This window comes from Periplaneta americana, chromosome 10 (genome assembly GCF_040183065.1).
Source record: "Periplaneta americana isolate PAMFEO1 chromosome 10, P.americana_PAMFEO1_priV1, whole genome shotgun sequence".
In the NCBI taxonomy this organism is placed as follows: Eukaryota; Metazoa; Arthropoda; class Insecta; order Blattodea; family Blattidae; genus Periplaneta; species Periplaneta americana.
In genome coordinates, this window is record NC_091126.1 from 112901886 (window position 1) to 112924280 (window position 22395).

General features: G+C 35.8%; 1 protein-coding gene across 10 annotated transcripts in view; it reads right to left on the bottom strand.

The window, feature by feature from the left end:
- LOC138707964 (thioredoxin reductase 1, cytoplasmic-like) overlaps positions 1 to 22395 on the bottom strand; it is a 479245-nt gene that overhangs the window by 308910 nt on the left and 147940 nt on the right. For all 10 annotated transcript variants that reach the window (XR_011334488.1, XR_011334491.1, XR_011334487.1 and 7 more), the window contains one exon: positions 688 to 921. Coding sequence is in view for 2 of the 10 variants with exons in the window: in XM_069838056.1 (XP_069694157.1) it covers positions 688 to 921 (234 nt within the window). In the remaining 8 variants the exon portion in view is untranslated. The remainder of the gene's footprint in view (positions 1 to 687; positions 922 to 22395) is intronic.

Here is a 22395-nt window from a genome sequence, read left to right on the forward strand (position 1 = left end):
CAAAAGGGTTCGTTTGCATACCAGGGTCGATGGGACATCTTCATGATGGCTTACTACTGTTGGTGTTTAATAAAAGATAACCCTCCTCAGGAACACAAATGCTTGCAAATTCAGCAATCATTTTCAACAAAGCAGGTGATAAAATATTTTTTTCCGGCGATATGGCTGAAATTTCGTAATTCATTTTAAACTGTACAATTGAGATTTTACCATGTTTTACAGTGTTTCGCATATTTTAAAACGTCCTTAAAAATTATAATTGCTGTTCATCCTTGTGCTGCAAAACAAAAATTTAATTTCGCAGGTCTGTGTTATTAAATTTATTCTCCAGTTTTGATGTGAAGGTTGCGCTACTGCTTTGACTGCTGCTTTTGAATTACAATACATAAATGATCTACAAAACCATTCATGTGTCGCAAAGTAAAAAATAAATCTGGAGGTAAAAGTCCTTCGATTAGATCTCCCATTAGGAACTACTTTGGGTAAACAAATTCATATTAACATTCTGAAGTGAAACAAGGGTGGTTTGACACAGGCAAAGAAAACTGAAGTAGTAATATTGATAAGAAGTATAAGAAATGTTGTATACTAACTGAATAGAAGGCAATCACATTAATATTTGAATAAATACAGTTAATAAAAGCCGAACACACGAAACTAATCAATGAGGCACAATTCTCCACTTACCATTACTGTTGTGTCCATTCCAAGACCACGAAGGAAGCCTGCGCATTCCAAAGCAATATACGAGGCTCCGATTATCAAGCACTTTCCTGGGTTGTGCTTCAAGGAAAAGAGGTCATCTGAAGTGATGCTGTATTCTAATGCTCCTGGAATATCAGGATAATTTGGGCGACCTCCAACAGCAATAATGAAATCTCTGGCTGTCAGGTGCTGCACCTTGTCTTTCTTATCAACCACCTTTAAAGAACCACACACACGTATTAATGAAAGCAGCTTAATATTTCAAGAACTGGTTGTTTCAACTCCAGCAGTCCCTCTGATTGTGAGAGTTTCGATGATGAAGTGTTCTGACAAGAAGAGTATAAACTTTTGGATCATAAATTTCAATGATTTTGTTTCAAATGGAAATTAATGATGTAAAACAAACAGCAGTGAACATTGGGATGAAGCTAGAATATTTTAACATGTCTGAAATTTTTAACATTCAATTTTAATATTGCAATATAAATCTTCTCTGTCTATTGTTTTATATAATGCAATAAAATAAAAGTTAACTTGTGTTCTCCAACATTCAAGAAGTTCAGAGAGAAGCTAGATTCATTTGGGTATTTGCATGAATGGCATGAGTTTGGTGAAAAAAAGGAAGTAAAAGAAAAAGAAGGGGGAATACTGACTTAGGCCTAAGACCATTAGTTATATACCTCCAAGTGAAGCTACATTAATTCATTCATTCATTCATAGTGTTCTACCCAAGGGCAAGTCTTTCACTGCAAACCCAGCATTCTCCAGTCTTTCCTATTTTCTGTCTTCCTCTTTGTCTCTGCATATGATCCATATATCTTAATGTCGTCTATCATCAAATATCTTCTTCTGTCCCGAACTCTTCTTCCATTCACCATTCCTTCCAGTGCATCCTTCAATGAGCAGTTTCTTCTCAGCCAGTGACCCAACCAATTTCTCTATCTCTTCCTATCAGTTTCAGCATCATTCTTTCTTCACCCACTCTTTCCAACACAGCTTCATTTTTTATTCTGTCTGCACATTTCACACAGTCCATTATTCTCCATATTCACATTTCAAATGCTTCTAGTCACTTCTCTTCACTTCATCGTAATGACCATGTTTCTGCCCCTAAAATGCCACACTCCACACAAAGCACTTCACTAGTCTCTTCCTTAGTTCTTTCTCCAGAAGTCCGCAGAAGAAGTTCCTTTTTCTATTAAAAGCTTCCTTTGCCATTGCTATTCTCCTTTTGACTTCTTGGCAGCACCTCATGTTACTGCTTATAGTAAAACACGTAGTAAAAAGTTGGTAAATTTAGTACAGATGATGATGATGATGATGATGATGATGAAAACAATATAGACAATTGCTTCACCTACATTTTGAGTCAACACTAGCTACTGAAAACAAATAATAGGAAAGCCAATTTATAAATTACTCGAAGGTTGCCAAGTAACTGGCATTAAAAGTTGTGATCTGCCACCAATGGATAATGTGCATAAAGTATCTTGTTGTAATTTTCATCAGTTCTGAGTGCACATGCTGGACTGGTAATACAGAAGTTTCAATTATACATCTTTTATTATTATCATCATCATCATCATCATCATCATCATCATCAATATCATTATTATAGGTCTTATATTTTTATACTTTGTATGTCTCATTTATTTTGATCAACTGTTCACATTTTATTACGCATTTTCCTTTCTTTCTATATCTTATATATTACCTATGTCTGATTTCTACCGACTTGTTTACATTATATTATGATTATCTACTTCAGTTTTGTATGTAAAATTGTAGTGTACTTTACTTTGTAAATTTGTAGTGTTTTTTGTATCGCAGTTTTACTTCTGGTTGAGTGTTAAAGAAGGCCGTATGGCCTTAACTCTGCAGGTTAAACCATTATTATTATTATTATTATTATTATTATTATTATTAAAAAGGTAAAGGTAAAAGGGAAAGGTATCCCCGTAACATGCCATGAAGGCACTTGGGGGGCATGGAGATAGAGCCCCATGCTTTCCATGACCTCGGCACTAGAATGAGGTGGTGTGGTCGGCGCCACGCTCTGACCGCCTTTTACCCCCGGGAAAGACCCGGTACTCAATTTTATAGGAGGCTGAGTGAACCTCGGGGCCGTTCTGAAAGTTTGGTAACGAGAAAAAATCCTGTTACCACCTGGGATCGAACCCCAGACCTTCCAGTCCATAGCCAGCTGCTCTACCAACTGAGATTATTATTATCAGGGAACGGATTTATATGGACTAAAAATATATGAAATATGTAAATATATATGTAGTTATTTTTACCAAAATATGGAATTAAATATGGATTTTTACCAAAATATGGAATTAAATATGGACTTAAAATTATAAAAAAATGACTATGTACGTTAAATATTGGTACATTTTAATCAAACTAAACAAAAAATATAATGGACGTACCTTATCTTCCAATGTAGTTTCAACAAAACACAATTTTTATTGTCTGTTACCATAACAATAGGTTACAAACATTTCTTTCAAGTGCTGAAAAGTGAATCTTCTTCTATTGTCTCTGAGGATAGATTTATACTGACTAAAAGAGCGTTCGACGTCACAAGAAGTAACTGGTACATAATTCAATTTCACAATGTCTGCTGGGGATAAGTCCAAGTTAATCTTCACTGTTGATTCACCACTCATCACAGCAACAACCTTTTGTAGTTCTTCATATCCAGGGTTTTTTGAAAGTACAGTGTCCACCTTAGCTCTTACTGCATCTGCAACTTTACCTCTACCACGATTCAGTTGTTCCACAGTACTATTTATAATTTCAAAACTTTCAGATAGTGAAAGGTGCCTATTTTGGAGACTTTTGAGCGTTTTTATGATGCATGAAAATGTATGCTGAATGTGAGCTAAGTCATTCTTCACACTTATGTCACAGGTAACTGTTTTCGCAGTATCAATTGAGACTGCATCTTCAGAGTCCAATGCAAGGAGAACATTGTTAATAGAGTCTATATGTTCGGCATAATATTCAACTGCTTCTAGCCATGTACCCCATCTAGTTAAAATTGGCTTTGGTGGCAATGGAATTTCAGGGTACATTTCTTTCAACACGTTAACTCTACTGGGAGCTTTGAGAAATACTTTTTTCACTGATGAAATCAACAAATCTACTTTAGGGAAATTGTCTCTGACCACTTCTGCCACACGATGAAATGCATGCGCCACACAAGTAAAATGAGTCAATTTAGGATATACAACAGATAATGCTTGTCCAGCTTTGACCATATAAGGGGCAGCATCGCTAATAAAGAATAACACATTATCGTACATAATACCCTTTGGCCACAGGATACCCATAGCTTCGTTGAACAGTTTAACTATAGTTTTGTTATTGCACTTTTCTAGAACATCACAATGTAAAAGAATTCGTTCAGAATATTGTTCACTTAACAAACCGATAACTACATTACCAACAAGTCTACCTTCTTTGTCGGGAGTCTCATCAATGGAAACCCAAATTGAACTATCTTTAATTTCATCTCTTATCTTCTGTATTGTCTCATCGTAGATGGATGGAGCATACGTCTTCCTAAGTGTTGACTCATCCGGGATTGTATGTTGAGTATATTTTTCAAGGAATTCCCTGAAGACCTTATTCTTTAGTTTGTAGAGAGGAATATCAGCAGAGATGAGAGAACGGCACAGGTCGATGTTAAACTCAGATCTTACATTCGATGTTGTTGGTTGTGTTAAAAACAATTGTCTCTGCTTGGAATTTAGTTGTTTGTTGGCCTGATGTTTACTAGTTGTAATGTGTTGTTGCACCAGGAACTTTTGTGTAGATGATACTGCACACTGACACAAATTACAAAATAATATTTTATTGTCAGTTGATAAACCATCTTCTTTAAATTCTGAAATGTAACTTGTTAGTTTTGATTTTAAATTGACTGAATGAAGTACTTTTGGCATATTTACCGTCTTTATAGTATGATTTACAAAACTGAACCTATGTGTACTCTGACTGGCATTTAACTGTTGAGCTGCACAACTGAAGTCTGTTAAAAATTTTAAATTAAATTAATACAGTTTTGTAACTTACTTTCCCATTGTTGATAGGACTGCTAATTTTCAAATAACTCTGATGTTAAAGGGATTACTGAACATGTGTTTAAATCTCTATTGTTGAAATGTATTTTTAAAAGTTAATGGAATTTTGTTTTGTTTTATTGTTAAACCTAATATAATATGGACTGTTTTATATGAAATATGGAAAATATATGGAAATTAACGAAAATATGTACTAAACTCTAAAATATGGAAAAATATGGAAAATAAAAGTAGGATTTTCCAACCCTACACATTGTGAAACATAAAGATAATGCAAAATATAAATTATATTAGCTTTATAAGTAAATATGTATTTACATATAAATCCTTTCCCTGATTATTATTATTATTATTATTATTATTATTATTATTATTATTATTATTATTATTATTAGTCCCTTTTTGCTTTCCGTTTCACCATATTTTCTACATTTTTTTAGAGTTATTACTGTAATATATTTCTGGACATACTTCTGATACGTTCGAAGAGCTCTGTGTTGACACATTTGCTTAATGCAGTGTTTTACATAATATTACGCTCAATGTAATTCACAGAGAGGAGACAGAAAAATATAAAATACCCATACTGGGACTCAAAATAAAACTAATTGAAAGGAAACTGACATCTTCAGCTTCATAAAGGATAAACAATGAAGTATTCTGGAGTAAATAAAGAGCAGATAAAGGATACACACTGAAATGTTTTGGAGTAAATAAAGAGTAAAGAACAAACGAATATTAAATAGGAAGTTAGTAAAAGGGTGATTCAAGAATTGTGACAATCTGGATTTGAATGAGATGCAGTGGGGGGTAAGAGGGAGAATGGGAGGCATTGCCTCCTCCAAATAAAAGTGATATAGGCTACTGTCTCTAGCATTGGGTATGAAGAATGAATAATTCTAGTTATTATTGTAATAGATTTATCTTCAATTATTATAATATAATTAATATTTATGTAAACATGTTTCTATACTATAGGCATTCATTATGTGATTTATCTTATAGTATAAGTAAGAAAGAATTGAGAAGCCTGGAGTGTATTTCCTTAAGAGAGTTAATTCAGTTCTTTTCCTGTGATAATGAGTTCTCGAGATATCTGTTCCTCTTTTAAAAGTATAAGATGAAGTGAAAGTAAACATATTAGTAATAATGATGAACCTGATAATACTACTGATAATAATGTAAGTGCTGGTGCATCTGCTATTGTTGTGAGTGAAGACATTCAATGAACAACTAGCGGCCATACAAGTGACAAAATATTGGTGAAGTGGTCAAATATAAGCAATCCTATAGAATCAGTGATGACATAACTCTCTAATTCACATAAGGATCTTAGGCTATTGTTAACAAAAAGCGACAATATTTATGTGATATAAGTGATATTTTGCTGTACGTAACTATGCAAAGTATAGGTTTCAGAGGGCATAATTAATGCTTTTTTTTTTATTTTGTATGTATATGTATGTATTTGTCTTTTTTATGTGTGTGAAAGCATTTGTATGATCATGATAACTAGAGACGAGAATTTCATGCAAATGCATGTTTTTATAGGAACATTGGACAGCTCAAACTTAGTACTTATCCATTTCATTACTTTCCAGTTCCAAATATGTGTACTTTTTCCATGCATATTTGCATGTTTTGGTCCCTTTGGGGATAAAAACATGCATAAAGCATATTTAAGCAATTTTTAGCTTAATCATGCACATAATATGCATTGTATTCAGTTTAAATGCATGTTTTAATGGTTTTGAGCTGACACCTCAGTTTTTCAATTTATATGTCCCTTATTTTAGCCTCAGAAATTACGAGTGAAGAAGGAAAAGAAAGAAAAAACTAAATAACAGAAAAAGGTTCATTCAAGTTTACACACATAACTTCTTGCAATGTAGAGAGGCCATTCTCTGCCTACAAAAATATATTGACTGACAAGCACAGGAACCTCACAGAAATCAATTTAGAAATGTTGTTAGTTGTTGCAAAAAAGTGAAGTGAAATAAGAAATTTGGAACAAAAATGAAAGTGCATATTTTAATGTATTTTCCGCTTGATTGTGCATGTTTCATAGTTTGATAGTGCATGAATACATGCATATTTTGGAATTTTATAGCGCATGAAATTCTCGTCTCTAATGTTAACAATACGTATAGCTTATTTTGTCACCATATTGTGCCCACCCCAGAGAAGTCGTTCTATCTCCACCTATGATGATATGGTATCCCTCATACAAACAAAAATAAATGCAGCCAAGGATGAAAATGAAGGTGCAGAAAAATAAGAATTTTATAATTAATTGCAAAGAACTACTGGAAAGACCAGAGATGAGACAGAACATGTGATCATTATGGAAAATTGGAAATCAAGAAATGGAAATGATGTAAAACGAGGGTTTGGATATATGGGACGAGAAAAAGGAATAGAGTGGACATGAAAAAAATGGAGTTCTCTTTAGATAACACTAATGGGAACACGATTCTTATGACTATTATGTACATTAATTAATACATGCAATTCCAAAATGGTAAGAAAGAAAAACAAAAAGGCTAGCACGTAATTATTTTTGTAAAATTGTTTTTAATGTTGTGATGCTCATACGTCACGTATATTTCCTTGGTTTCTTAATTTTCTTATCCTTCCATTTTCTACCTTCCTTTATGTTGTATTTAGTTCATTCCTCATATATATATTACTGTTGTGGGATTTAATCGATTAATCAATCATTTTCTATTGTAAGATTAATCGATCAAGAATATTTAATCAAATAATCAAGTCAATTAAAATTAATCGGTTGTAGCTGATATTAATTATTATTTTGTTAATACAAACTCATACTAAAAATTCTACCTCTGATTGAGGTTCTGGCTGATATGTATATCTATTATCAGACAGTACATCTCACTTGAAGATACGCGTCAGAAGAAGAACAGCTGTTTGTATGCATCTGAAGTCTGATTAGTGGAATATGTAGCTAATCGGTGATGTATGCATTGGAGGGGGAAAGGAACTCGCCACCCTACTCCATTATCTTTTTTTTTTAGTAGGTTATTTACGACTTTATCAACATCCTAGGTTATTTAGCATCTGAATGAGATGAAGGTGATAATGCCAGTGAAATGAGTCCAGGGTCCAGCACCAAAAGTTACCCAGCATTTGCTCATATTTGGTTGAGGGAAAACCCCGGAAAAAACCTCAATCAGGTTAACTTTCCCTGACTAGGAATCGAACCCTGGCCACCTGTTGTTGCGGCCAGATGTGCTGACCATTACTCCACAGGTGTGGACACCCCATTATCTCTTGGCCTAGTTGCCTCATGAGTGATGCCTTATTGGTGTTACTTATGAGGTTCAAACCTGTCTTTGGACAGTTGACTAAGCAACTAAAAATTCCGACAATACTGGTATTCCTCTCTTGGAAATTGCTTACTTAAAAGCACAATAGTACTGTTGTTTTCTAAACAGGTAGCATAGGGAAAATGTTTGCACAAACACTTCAGAAAGACATGGAATTCATTCCCCTCATCCCTTATAAAATAGCCATGTCTACACTGTGTGCAACTGAGAGCGTAACTATCTTCTCTTTCTAAAATGTGGTAATTCAATTACAATAGGAGCCAGTCTTCTGTTTCAACTGCTGTACTTTTGCAGCTGCAGATTCTGTACTGAGTTTGTATATGAAGGTTGTGTGTTTAGTTTGATAAAAAAAAAAATCAGTTTTCTGTGGTCTGTGAAAAGTGTAAACTCCATTATGTCATATGAGAATTTGAGAGGTAAACTCGGTGAAACATTTGGGTATAAATTGAACAATCATGGAGAAGTGCTTGACAGAAAAAAAAATTTTCGTGTTTAGCGATGCAGGAAACATTGTTACTACATGTAGAATGGCACTTAATTCAGAGCATGTGAATGCACTCACATGTTTAAAATCATTGATGAAGCAGTATTAACTACATGAGTCTTCATACCTTTTGTTATTTACGTTTGTCTAAAAAATTCCCGGAGAAATTGACATAATAAATTATACGCCTCATAATAAGGTAACTGCACCGAAAGCTGACACTTTCAGTTTCAATGTTCGTAATAAGATTGTATGTAGTCAGAAACAGAATTTCTGAAGTTGTTCTAACTTCCTGTTATCTTGGCAACATCGCACAATATTCTCTTGGAAAGACACCTGAATTCAACTTGATGGATGCTGCATAAAGTAGACTGTTGTATCATTTTGCATGGAATAGCCATTATTGTTAAGCAAAGCAGTAAGCGTGCACATACAATTATTTTAATCATAAATGCCAATTTTATGTGGAATTTTAAGTTGTTATTAATATTGAATATGTAAAAGTGTATGCAGAAGATAGTAAGAACATGGATTGTTTGAAAATGAAGTTAGAATAACCTGCCACAGGGGTGTCAGCCATTGGTACTCTTAATTTTACAGATGTTCCAGTGCCTGACACGATCGTGTCAGGCTTTGGTGAAATAAAAAAAATTCACTTTTAAATGAGTTTTTTGTTCATATTATTCCAGAAACGTTACAAGAACCTGGTATTTAAATCTACTGGCAATAGGAAGTTCTGTACCAAAAGCTGACAGGGAGAGTCAACTATAAGAGGAGCTTAAAAAATTTTGTTCCTAAGGCTGAAAGAATTTTTTGTCACCCAAGTAATAATTTTAAATCGCCTGTTTCAACAAATTCTTTCCTTGTATTCTTTTGTCTGAAGTCTTTAAACTTTTATCATATTCATTAAAATACATTTAATTTTTTTTTTATCTATACCGATGTTTCATATTAAAATTTTAATAATTGTAGTTTTCATTAATTTTGTTCCTGTCACATGAATATTTTTGTCACTGTGAGATTCAGTGCTATTAAAAAAAAATTTTTTTTTCTTGTTCATCTTGAAGTTAAAAAATCTCTACTTTCAATGAAATCACTTCTTTTTATTATGGTAATTGCAAGGAATGTTTCATTAGAATACTTTGTTTTTCTTATAGGTTCCTAATTTAGCTAAGAGTTCATTATTGCCTCCACCATGTCCTTCGAGGGAAAGATAGATAGTAATTATTGAAGATGAAGCTACAAGAATTGCAAGAATTGGCAGGACAGAGATGATAATGACAGTGCTACCCCAGGCCTAAATACGAGGGTCAGTAAAATGAAAACGAAAAATAATGTTTTTCTCCGCAGAGGAATTTTATTTTTCAAGATAATCTCCACCAGTGTTTAGGCACTTAACCCACCTACTCACCAGATTTTTTTATACCTTGTTCATGAAAGTCTTTCGGCTGCTGGTGGCACCACTGCTGCAATGCCTAATCACGTCACCGACCATAGCAAACCAGCGCCATTCCAGGTCAATTTTGAGCTTGCTGAAAATCTGGAAGATGCAAGGTGACAAGTCCGGGCTGTAAGGGATATGTTCGAGCACCTCTCAGCACAGGTCTCGAATGGTGTCCATGGTGTGCTGAACTGTCTGTGGTTGCGCAATGTCGTGTAACAAAATGACACCTTCACGCAAACGTCCAGGTTGCTTGTTTTTGACGGCATGACGCAATTCAGTATGGAGGATTTTGGATTATCGAGCGGAGGTAACAGATTCTCCTTTCTCCATGAAGTGGCAAAGTAATGGACCCTCTGAGACAAAGAACAGCATGAGCGTCACCTTGCCTGCAGTTGTGAAATTTCTGAATTTTTTGGGCATGTTGATGTGCCATGCTTCCACTGCATGCTGTGTCGCTTGCTCTGTGGTTCGTAGTTGCACCATGTTACATTCCACGTTCACAATAAGTTCCAAGAAAGCCTCCACCTGCTGTTCATAATGCATCAGACGTTGCAAACTCAGTCCCATCCGGTGTTGTTTCTCCTCATTTGTGAGTCACTTTGGACCCACTTTGCGCGCAGTTTATGGTACTTCAATTGGTCGTGGATTTTTGAGTATGCAGATCCATGACTGATATTCAGGTTCCGAGTCACTTCGTCTACTGTACATCTCCGATCTGCCCGGATGAGATTGTCTGCTGCAACAACATTTTCTTCTGTGATGATTGTGTGGGACTTGGCCAGGGCGTGGATCGTCCTCCAGTAATGTTCGCCCTTGTTGGTATCACTTTGTCCACTCATACACTCAGGCGCGCAACATGCAGTTGTCCACATACACCTTCTTCATAGGGCGATGAATTTCAATTGGTGAAACGCCTTTGGCGGCTAGAAACTGCACCACACTACGCTGTGAGATCTTGGATGCTCCCGTTACTGTGAACGTCATCTTCGTCTTGCTGCCACGCATCACTTCCTGTGCATGGAGGTTGGTCAACCTCAGACAATACAGCTCTCAGTCAGTAGTATCAACTCCAAAACTTTCCCCCATGATGGCGCGTAACATAATTGTTGGCAGCCGATTTCTTGTTTTCATTTGATTGACCCTTGTAATACTTTAGATAATTCGAATGAAAATTCAGAACACAATTCTGGCAGTCCTATCTCAGGCTCAAGTAATATTTCAAATAATCTTTCAGGATACAAAGAACAAGAAGGAAATAGAGTAAGTGGTTCTGGTCAAACAATTCCTTTTCCCTTAAAAAATGCACACCTTAGGCCTCAGAAAACAAGCATACCTAACAAAAGAATTAAGAGAAGGTTCTATTAGTTGCGACTTGTGATGTGTGGAAAAAAAATATGCAAAGAATACAGAAGGGGATTGTATAGAAAAATAAAAGGAAAAAGGACGAAAGAAAAGAGAAGAAAACAAGGAGGCAAGGGAACAGAAAAAGGTGCTATTATATAAAGAAGGAAAGAGACATCTTCTGAAGAATCATCTGATTCTTTAATTGATATTTTGCTAGAATCCGAAGGAGATGACTGGGGTGTAGAGAAGTCAACTTTCTTTTGTAACATTACTTCAATGAAGGTAAAAGTAAATGATTATGTAATTGTACAATAAGAAGAATAATTCCTCCGGTTTTTGTTTTAAATACAAACGAAAACACAGTTTATGTTAAAGCAGTGTTAATGAGTGGCAGTGGATGGAAATGGCCACGAATAAAGGGCAAACTATGGTATAATTCAAAAGATATCCTCGAAAAAATCAGTCTTCCAAAATATGACAATGAGAAACAATATAGACTATCAAGTGAAAAAAAAATTGAAAAAAACATCGTGTCACATTAACTTAAATTGACCTCAAAGTTTGGTAATTTTGTTAGAGTAAGAACTACATTACGAATTTAGGACATTATGTGATATACAGTATTTCAAAGTTTCATTTTTTCAATATTGTTCCTATAACTGAAGTGTTTCCCTGTTCTGTTTAATATAAATGTTTTATTTGTCAGTGATAAATTAATTTAATTCGTACAGAAATGTTTTATGTTAAGTGTCAACTTTTGGAGCATGTGTCAGCCTTTGGAACAAAGCGATATTTGACGTGTCAGCTATTGGTGCAAGTAACATGCTTATTTAAAAAAATATATAAAAATAATTACTCTTCATATAGCCTTTGTTTGTGTGATTCTCCAATTTACAGAAATAAGTACCTTGTCTCTGATATCTGTACCAACTCATATAAATAACTAACTTGCCTGTAATGAAGCAAAATTCATAGTTTGTTTCTTAAAGTGTCAGCCTTTGGTACACTTACCTTAAATAGTTAGTAAATAATTAAAATAGTTGTCTTCTAATATAACGATACAATATATACAGATATACAGCATTCAATACTTATGCTTATCACTGAACACAAGTTAAATTTAACAATAATTGTGTATTACAATATAGGCCTATTAAAAAATTGTTTCAAATCGATCAAAACTTGATTAATCGATAGATTAAATTCAATAAGTTAATCAATTAAATATTTTGATCGATCAACAGCACTTATTATACATTTGTACATTACTTAGTTAATAGTTTAGTTACTCCAGATTCCGCATTATTCCTCGTTGCTTATTTAATATAACTATAGGTGGGGGTATATGTTTTGCCCACATAGTAGTTTGTAATAGCTCCACTAGGTATCGCCTTCTATACTTGTCCCTGAATGGCATAATCATTATATTGCTAACCCGGTTCGAGGTTAAGCCATTCTTATTCTTCAAATTCTAATGTAATGTTTTTCTTTTCAGACCTCTTCCAGGGAGTTAGAGCAGAGTGGAGTCTGGTCTGGTAGCCGAAGAGAAAGGGTTGGAGTCTGGCCACCAAAGGGAGCAGTCATAGTTTGGCTGCGGAGCAGAAAGCAGTTTGAATCTAGCTGTGGAGTAGTGAACACGAAATGTAGCTGTGGGATTCGACCATGCTGCGCTGGTCAGCAAGGACGCGAGCGGAACTTCGTCTGTGGAGATTTACTGAGACAGACAGGGCCCTTCTTGTCTTGGTGATTGAATTATTACAGCAAGAAATGGCTGAGAATCACTCCATAGCACGAGCCACGAAGGAGTCGTCCTGGTATACACATGTTGGGTGCATGGCAATATTTCGGTGCCTCCTACATACTATCGTCCATCAGTACGAGTTGGAATTGGCTATGTTGGTATTTGTTTTACGTCATTAGTGTATGGAGAATCAAGGCAGAACGGTATTAGACAGTAGAAAGGATGATTGGAGAACTGTATTAATCCATACAGAACATAGTAGTTAACGTTACATTGTCTGTTGTCATGAGTAGTCAGATTTGGATCAGAATATCTTGTGATGATTATGCACTTTCAATGTTAGAGTGTCTGTGTTATATGTATCACCAAGCAGGGTTAGCAGATTTACGTTTTTATGGGCAATTATTATTCTCAATTTGTTCTTTTATATGGTTAACTCAATTTGTTCTTTTATATTGTTAATCATTTTTCTTAAATAATGTGCCTTATTGTTAATTATTCTTATTAAATTCCTCCCTACTGTATTAGTGAATAGTGAGCAGGGGCGGCTTTCGAAGGGGGGCTGCGGAGCTGCAGCATCCCCAGACATTTGTGGCTATTGTCTCGTTTTATGTTGTGAAATACATTATACAGTCTCTATTTAGCGGCTGGAATTTTTTAAAGAATTTCGCTCTCATTGACATGCACGCAATCGTTAGTGAAGTCACTTCTTCCCCTGGTGCTGCCAGAGCGAAACGAGAGGCAAGGACGGATTGGTGAAGCCACTTCCTCCCCTGGAGCTGCCAGTCTCGTCTCGGATCCTTTGCTAGTTAGTTTTACCCCTCCCCCTGCTGCCCCTCGCCATGAATCCGGAGTTTCCAGGCGCTGCAAAATTTGCAGCAGTTTGTCAGTAGCGCGCAGTTTTAAATACATTTTATTTAATGTTGTGAGTATAACAAGTGCAACAATGTTTAATTCTGTACAATATTTACAGTCCATTCAGTTCAGTGCCTTAACAATTCAGGAGAAATGTGAAATTAAGTGCCCATCAGTTAAATCTCATAATGGAAAGAGCCGCTAAACAAAATAGCCTACAAAGCTCGCATATTTTTTGCTAATTTATCCAGTATCCCTGCTTTCTTCTCTCGATCTACACACAGTCTGTATTAGATTAATGTGTTTCAAAGACAATTCCATCAGCTGGGGCAACAAGATGGAGTTTTAAAATAAGAACAGTAAATGTTGTTCATGAGAAGGAGATATTGCTAGAATGTTTTCAAACCATAATGGAATCTGAAGCATCTAACAACATCACAATAAATTAGGCAAGAGCCCTGGTGCGTACTCTTGAAGATCCTGAATTCAATTTCTGGCTCAGTTTTTTTTTTTCATTTATTGATGCATCATGTAGATATATTATACAACCAACTACAACATCGCCAGTTAGATATTTCTAAGGTTCAAATCTGCATATAAAAAATTAAATTATGGTTTATTTCACGACACTCGCAACTGCAGGGGTTATATCAGCGTCGCCGGTGTGCCGAATTTTGTCCCGTAGGATTCTTTTAAATGCCAGTAAATCTACTGACATGAGCGTGTCTCATTTAAACACATTTAAATGCCATCGACTTGGGCCGGGATCGAACCTGCAATCGACTATGCTACTGAGGCCGACTCTGCATATCAAGCTTTGTTAATGCCATACAGACAATACGGAACAGTGCACAGGTGAGCAACGAGATCTGTGAAAATGAAAACCCTAAAAAGCGTCGTAAGGCCGAAGGGCTTCAGACAAGGGTTGCGGGAGCCAAGGAAGTATGTGACCTCATTATCACACAAGCTAACACCCGATTCCAGTTCATAGATCATCTGATATTATCTTCTCTTCTGTGTCAAGAAAAATTTGAATGCTACAAAAGCTCATTTCCTGAAAATGACCTAAATGTATGTGTAAAGCTTTTTCCAATGTTCGATAAAGACAAACTAAAAACGGAACTCACTGTCTTGTATCAGAGACAAGAATTCAGAAATATCAGTGACGCAGTCAAGCTCTTGCAGTTTCTTTTATCTGAGAACTTGCAGGCCTCATTTTCAGAAGTTGTGGAACTACTACGCATAGCTATCACCATACCAATGACAACTTCTGAACCAGAACGTTGCTTTTCGTGTTTGAAGAGAGTAAAATCCTATCTCAGAAATACGATGAGAGAAGAGAGACTGACCGTATTAGCTATGTTTCCCATTGCAAAGACTATGTTAAACGACATATCGAATTTTAATAATAAGATGATTCAAAAGCTTGCAACCTACAAGACAAGGCGCATGGAACTAATCTATAAATAAGGTAAGTTGCATGGATTATTTTTGTATGCAGCCCCCCTGAATTCAATACCCACGAGCCGCCACTGATAGTGAGTACTTTCTATTATATGATTTTATCGAGACACTCAAAACCTCCATTATCCAAGTTCCTCGGACCAAAAAATTACGGTACAGGCAGTGTGCTCATTACAATGTTTAACATAAAAACCTTGTATTAAATAAGACTGACACAAATTTTAAGCACAACATCTACATTTTACCCACTGCATTTCATCATACTGATAAGGCGAAGCATTAATATTTCATGATTAACATTACAACACTTAATTAGAATAATAATTATTGCAAAAGTGAAAATGGCATAAATTTATTGTGCAGCTTAACTTTTAACATGCTATAACAATAGAACTGAGTTTTAATACAGCCCAGCACTATGACCTAGAAGCTCTATTGTGCTAACCCTCGAAAGGACACATTTCCAAACCACACCAGCTGACTACACTAAGATTTACTGCATATTCAGTTTTCGAGCATGCAACCCCACTCATCCCTGGACCAGGTTCTTGTGTTGCCAGCAGGCATTCAGAGAATGTTTGTGAATGGTTTTTGTCACCAAACAGTCAAGCGCTTGTATGAATGCGGCACACTGCACCATGAATTTAACCTGTTCTATGGTAATGATGACAATAACATGTGAATAAATTAAGGCAAAGTGATTTCAAGGTCACATATCAGAAGTTATCCAGCAATCCCACTTCATTTTGAGAAAAAACTCGGAAAAAACCGCAACCACGTAACTTGTCCCAACCAGGATTTTAACCCAGATTGACTCATTTTACAGTCAGACATGTTAACCATTACTCCACAGGAGTAAACAGGCTTTACCAGTACTGTCCCTTATGTTTGAACCATGCCAGAGTCTGCTAGTTGATAATGTTCCCTTTGATAAAAAATATTCTACAGAGCAGTTTAAAGTGTTACAAAATTAAGTTACTGTATAAAAATAGATAAGAAAAGCCAACCAGATAACATCTGTTATGTGTGTCACAAGTCACCCAAAAACAAGAGTGAAAAATAATAAATGTTATCAAAGGTTACATGGGAAATGCAAATTTATGCCTTTTGCAATGCCTATGATGTGGAGGAATCAATCAAATCATGTTAATGACTGCTACTTTTGTATTACAGAAGTAACAGGTTAAAAAAAAATAAATCTACTATTATATATTCTAATATTCCACCAGCAATCAGGCCAGTTCCACATACAGAAGGCTTGCCAGTGCCAGTTCCCCCAAAAACACGAGTTCAAGGTTAAAGAAGATGAAGGAGCAACTTCAAATATTAGTGGACATTACAACAGACCCTCAACATTACAAGATCCTGTATATTAATATGAACTCAGCAAAGATGTCTACTTGCTACGTCAAGAAGAATTAAGTGATCTTATTCGTAATTTAAATTTAGGAAAAAAGGAGACAGAGTTACTGGGCTCCAAGCTACATCAATTGAATTTTCTTGGAAAGGACACTAAAATATCTATTTACAGAACTCAGTATGAACAATTCGCTAAATATTTCACGATGAGAAACAGCATGTGTCTGTTAGAGCTCTGCATGGGCACGGGTTCAAATTCACTTATGCTTGTCAGGTTCAGTTCAGACTCGGACCTTAAAGAAATGCAAATCAATTTTATCCCTGCGAATTATATACTAATTAAATAAATAATACGAAGATTTTAATGCATGCACGATCAGATATCCACATGACACCCAACCAGAACAACAGACACTGGCATCATAGGTTATTCTTTAGTCTGACTTTGTATTTCATAATGGCATTTGTCTCATCTTTACTTTATCATAGACACAGAGCACTGAATATTTGTTTTACCTGGGAGATTGGAACATCATTCTTTTTCATGCTCCTACTGGAGTGACATCTCTTGTAGCTGTTTCTGACCCATGTGGCCTCTGACCTCTTCAGGTTTCGGGTAGGGCTCAGGTGATTTATTATAAGCTAATCTTAGGTTTCAGGTAGGGTTCAGATCGGGCAGAGCAGGGCTGGGTGTAAGAATTTCGACCCATGCAGACCCGGACGTCTGCCTTAATGAAGGAATTGACACTGAACGAAGTGTCACAGATTGACAATGCTTTATAGATTCATCAAAACAAAGTTTTATAGATTCATCAAAACAAAGTGTAATAGATCTAGATTCATTTTCCGGGCTGAGAGGCCATGGTCTGTTGGTTGGTTTACTACCAGACGTTTCGTCTGCAACTGTGGCAGACATCTTCAGTGGAGTGGTATCCGAGGTCGCAAAACTCTTCTCGGCGTACCTGAGGCAACTGATCATGTGGCTGGTTGTGCGGGCGTATTTATAGTGCAACTAGTGGGCCTCGGCCTGTTGTCGCTGTGGTCCACCTCGGCCTCGGCCTCGGCCCGCTAGTTGCATTATAAATATGCCTGCACAACCAGCCACAGGATCAGTTGCCTCAGGTACGCCGAGAAGAGTTTTGCGACCTCGGATACCACTCCACTGAAGATGTCTGCTGCAGTTGCAGACGAAATGTCTGGTAGTAAACCAACCAACAGACCACGGCCTCTCAGCCCGGAAAATGAATCTAGATCTATAGACTCCGGCCATGAAAGCCTACACTACAAAGTTTAATAGCCATAGCGTTACATAATCGTAATTTACCATCACCAATTTCTTTATTCAATGTCCTAGGGATGAAGGAAACCTATCAGTCCATGTCCATAATTTTAGGTGTAATTACCAACACTATGGATAGGATGTCTTTAGTGATCTCAAGATGGCAGCATTGTTCACAGGGCTACTAGGGGATATTTACAAATTATTGCTGCATTTTGGGTTTATGGGATAGCAGAGTGACGAACAATCATTGTGTAGTTAAAAAAGTGGGGAAAGAGGAAAAACTATACACCTGGAGCTTATTCCATAAAGGTATGGTGTTGCATATTATAAATTACTGATGACAGATATTGTAATCGTTGCTAATAAGTACAATCTAAAAATATCACACAGGAAAAGTAAGGTATTTGGTTTCTGCGGAAATAATACACTAAGAACTAAAATTGTAATAGAGGATAAGATGATTGAACAAGTAAATTCTTTTACTTACCTTGGATGTGATCTCTCTCACATATCCTCCACAGACGTAGAAAACAAGTTAAATAAATTTTTAAGACTTATTGGTACCGGTACAATTAAACGTACACATAAAGTCGACAGACAAACTGTGCTCAAATTTTACAAGACACTGGCAATTCCGACATTGTTATATGGTTCAGAAACGTGGATTCTGACTAGAGCCCTACAGAGAAGAATTGAGGCCGCTGAGATGAGACTCTTAAGGCCACTAGCAGGATTTAGACTACAGGACCATAAGAGAAATGAAGATATATGTCAAGAACTGAATATCGAGAGTATAACGTCTATAATTGAAAAGTACAGAAATAATTGGTACGACCATATAACAAGAATTCCCAACGACAGGATACCTTTCAGAACATGGTGTTACAGACCTACACGAAGAAGACGAGTGGGAAGACCAAAATGACATTGGAGAGACCAGTTTGACGGATAAAATTCTGGAGGCGGAACAGGCCATCGGCCTAAACCTTGAAGTTATTGATGATGATGAGATATTGTAAAGTATGGAGTTGTATCTTTCTCTTCCACGAAAGAATTAAAGTGTGCTATACATTACCAAGGAATCGCTACTAGTAACATCATATCAATAAACATACATCATAACATGAGGCAGCTTATCATCTTCATATTTCATTCATCGAATTAGATTGTGTTTGTCTCTTTAATCGGAATGTATTTTAAGGTAGGTTATACAGCAAAGATTCTATGAATTTCGTAACCCTGCAATGCCATTTATTTTGGTTTACTTCTTTAATAATGAAAAATTTAGTTCCTTATTATCATCATGTTCTTTCGTGGTCCCTGCATAATGCTCCTTGATAGTTTCCATATTGCCAACAGATGCCACTAATAACGATCTTCAACTCCCCAGACTTGTTACGAAATTACAGATACTGCAAAATTATTGAAATGGTGTCAAAGAAAATGATATTGTTTCTTTTGAAGGAAATAGAAGCAAGAAAATATATCCTATAGCACATATTTATAAAAATGTATCATATTATGAAATAATAGTACATTATGCAATGAGCCTATAATGATAGTAATTAAGAAGCGAGTATGGATGTTTATGAAACGAGCGCAAGCAAGTATCATAATTTTCATATGAGCTTCTTAATTACCATTATAGGCAAGTTTCATACGACTTTTTATGCTCGACCATATTTCTAACTTGAAATTATTCATTTTATTTGTATCTAACTGACCTTGAGCAATACCTCGTAAATTGTGAGTTGTGCGCAGACGCGAAAGTATTGATTTTTTCCGAGGAACAGATGTCCACATTGACCTTGATAGCCTATAAGAACCTACAGAGTAAACTAAATATTAACTTTGATATAACATTGAAATTAAATTAGACATTCAAAAACGAGATGACAAATTGAATTTATTTGAATATTATTTTCAATTAACGTTAATTATTATAGTAACAGAACATAACCTTCTGCGACAGTATTGGATTTTCAGCCTCCGTGACTTTTCGCTAATTCTCTTTCGAGAATAATCGATACTTGCGGTTTTATAACGGTACAAAGCTGACTTGTCATTGGCTGAGGTTTTATAACGGTACAAAGCTGACTTGTCATTGGCTGAACACCTGTACTTTAATGAGTAGGTGTACTTTAATGACATGCATTAAAGGACTGCTACCAGGTGTATAATTACTACATTTCAGCATGGTCGCGCATAAATATATTTAAATTGCATTATATCCTATGTGGTGTAACTTGTGTCTGAGGCAATAAAACGGAAGAATCAGAGAGTGGGTGGAGGTTGGGTAAGCCGGTTTAGTGGAAGTCTGAAAACACAAGTTGTCCCTTTTAAATGGTGACTTATTGTGTAGCCGTAGAGAGAGTGAGTACTATATCTTTTTCTTTTTCTCTCCAGGCAGGAAAAAGATACAGCAAACAGGGTATAATAAGTGTATGTATTAGTCTCCTTTCATTAGTAGAGAATACTTGAGAATTCACTACTAAGTTACAAATACTAGTACTTTTGTGGAACACAATCATTAAACTTCATTCGTAATTTGTAAGTATGGAGTGGTAAAGTACTACCATGAAGAATAGAAAGAAATAGTGGTCACACTCTGTTAATTCAAACGGCTGATACCACGCGGCGCTAGTGCAGAATTCGCTCAATCTGTTCCATGTGTAAGTACGTAAATACATTTAACGTAAGTTGCACTGTTTACCATTCACTCCATATATGTACGTAACTGGCATTGTACCTATAACCTTAAGACTATTTGAAAGAAAAAAACATTCATATACATCACACTGTAAAACAAATAATATTTTTATTATGTAAAACTTAACTTAGGTCTACTTGTAGGTGTGCAATATGTACTCACCAACAGTTACTTGTCCAACACTAGAGAATTTACGAGATGATTTGGCGGTCCTCAGAGCTTGGAGTTCTTGTCAGATTTGTTTAGTCCAGAAGAAGAACCGACATTTCATATAGTAAAAAATTCATGACGTCTATATAGTATGATCCAAGCAGCATCCTGTTCCCGGTGGCAGAATTACAACTGAGTTAATACTGACTATGCACTGGTGAAATACATCGCCCCACATTCCATCGCTCAATTTTTCTTTTCTTGTCTTTTCTGTTTGCATAAGCATATGAAACACGCTCTTTGAAGGACGAGTCAGGAAGGAGATGTCACGACCAGATCCATAATCCTTTATTTCTGTAAGTGTGGAATACGGTGATTTGTGTTCATTATGATGGAGGGAGCGGGCACATTGGTTACATTGAATAAATTTAGAACTATTTTTCACCACGTATCCAGCCAGGTGATATATCAAGCATTTCTCTGCGAGAGTAGATGAATTTTCTAATTCTGGAATAGCACTTTCCCAATCTTGAAATTCGGAATCATGTTGAAGGACAATTTTTTGTTTAAGATTTTTTCCGTTGATGTTTTTATTTCTTTATTACGTTATTATACACTTCGGGCTAGAAAACGCATTTGGTTCACGAAAGATGTCAAGAGCATATCCGATTTTGGTTCGCCTGTTTTATAGGGACGTAAATGCATTGCAACATAATTATGTAATTGTAGGAAATCAATACTTGAAGCATGGTCAGCTCAATGATCGCATGATTGCGAAATGGCGTTCCAGGGGATCTCGATGTAATTTTGCAGTTAACATATATCGGAGCCCTTTGCTCCAAAGAAATTCACACAATTCCAGTGTACTTTGAAGAGAAACTCTCAATGATTTCATTGTTCTGTCAGATGCGAAAGTATTTTTTGTAGTGTTGATGGAATGGAGAAAATTGATGAGGACGGTGTGAGAATTGGAACCTTTATAAAGACCTTTAATGGGAATACTTTAATTTAAGCAATCTGCAACTTGATTTAAATACCTTGTAAATTGTTCAGTGCTTTTGCTGCCTTTGAAACCTGAGGTACAAATTTTTCGATAAAATTTCAAGCCATTGGCTACACTGTTGCTGAAGATCTGAAAGGCTAGTCTTGCACTCATTTTTATAAAGGAAGAAGATTTTATATGTGCTAAAGACAGTTTAGGACACACTTTAAGTCCTTTAGATGCTGAAGAATCTTCATTATACAGCAATTTATAAGAACTAAAGTATATTAATTCGTTCTAATAATAAACGACGTTTTTACAATTAAAATTGTTTCGTATACATTTTAAGATATCAACGAAGTCAGAAAATGCCCATAATTTCCTTTCATTGTCTGCAGGATTTAAAATAAAACACTTAGACTGACCCTTCTTTC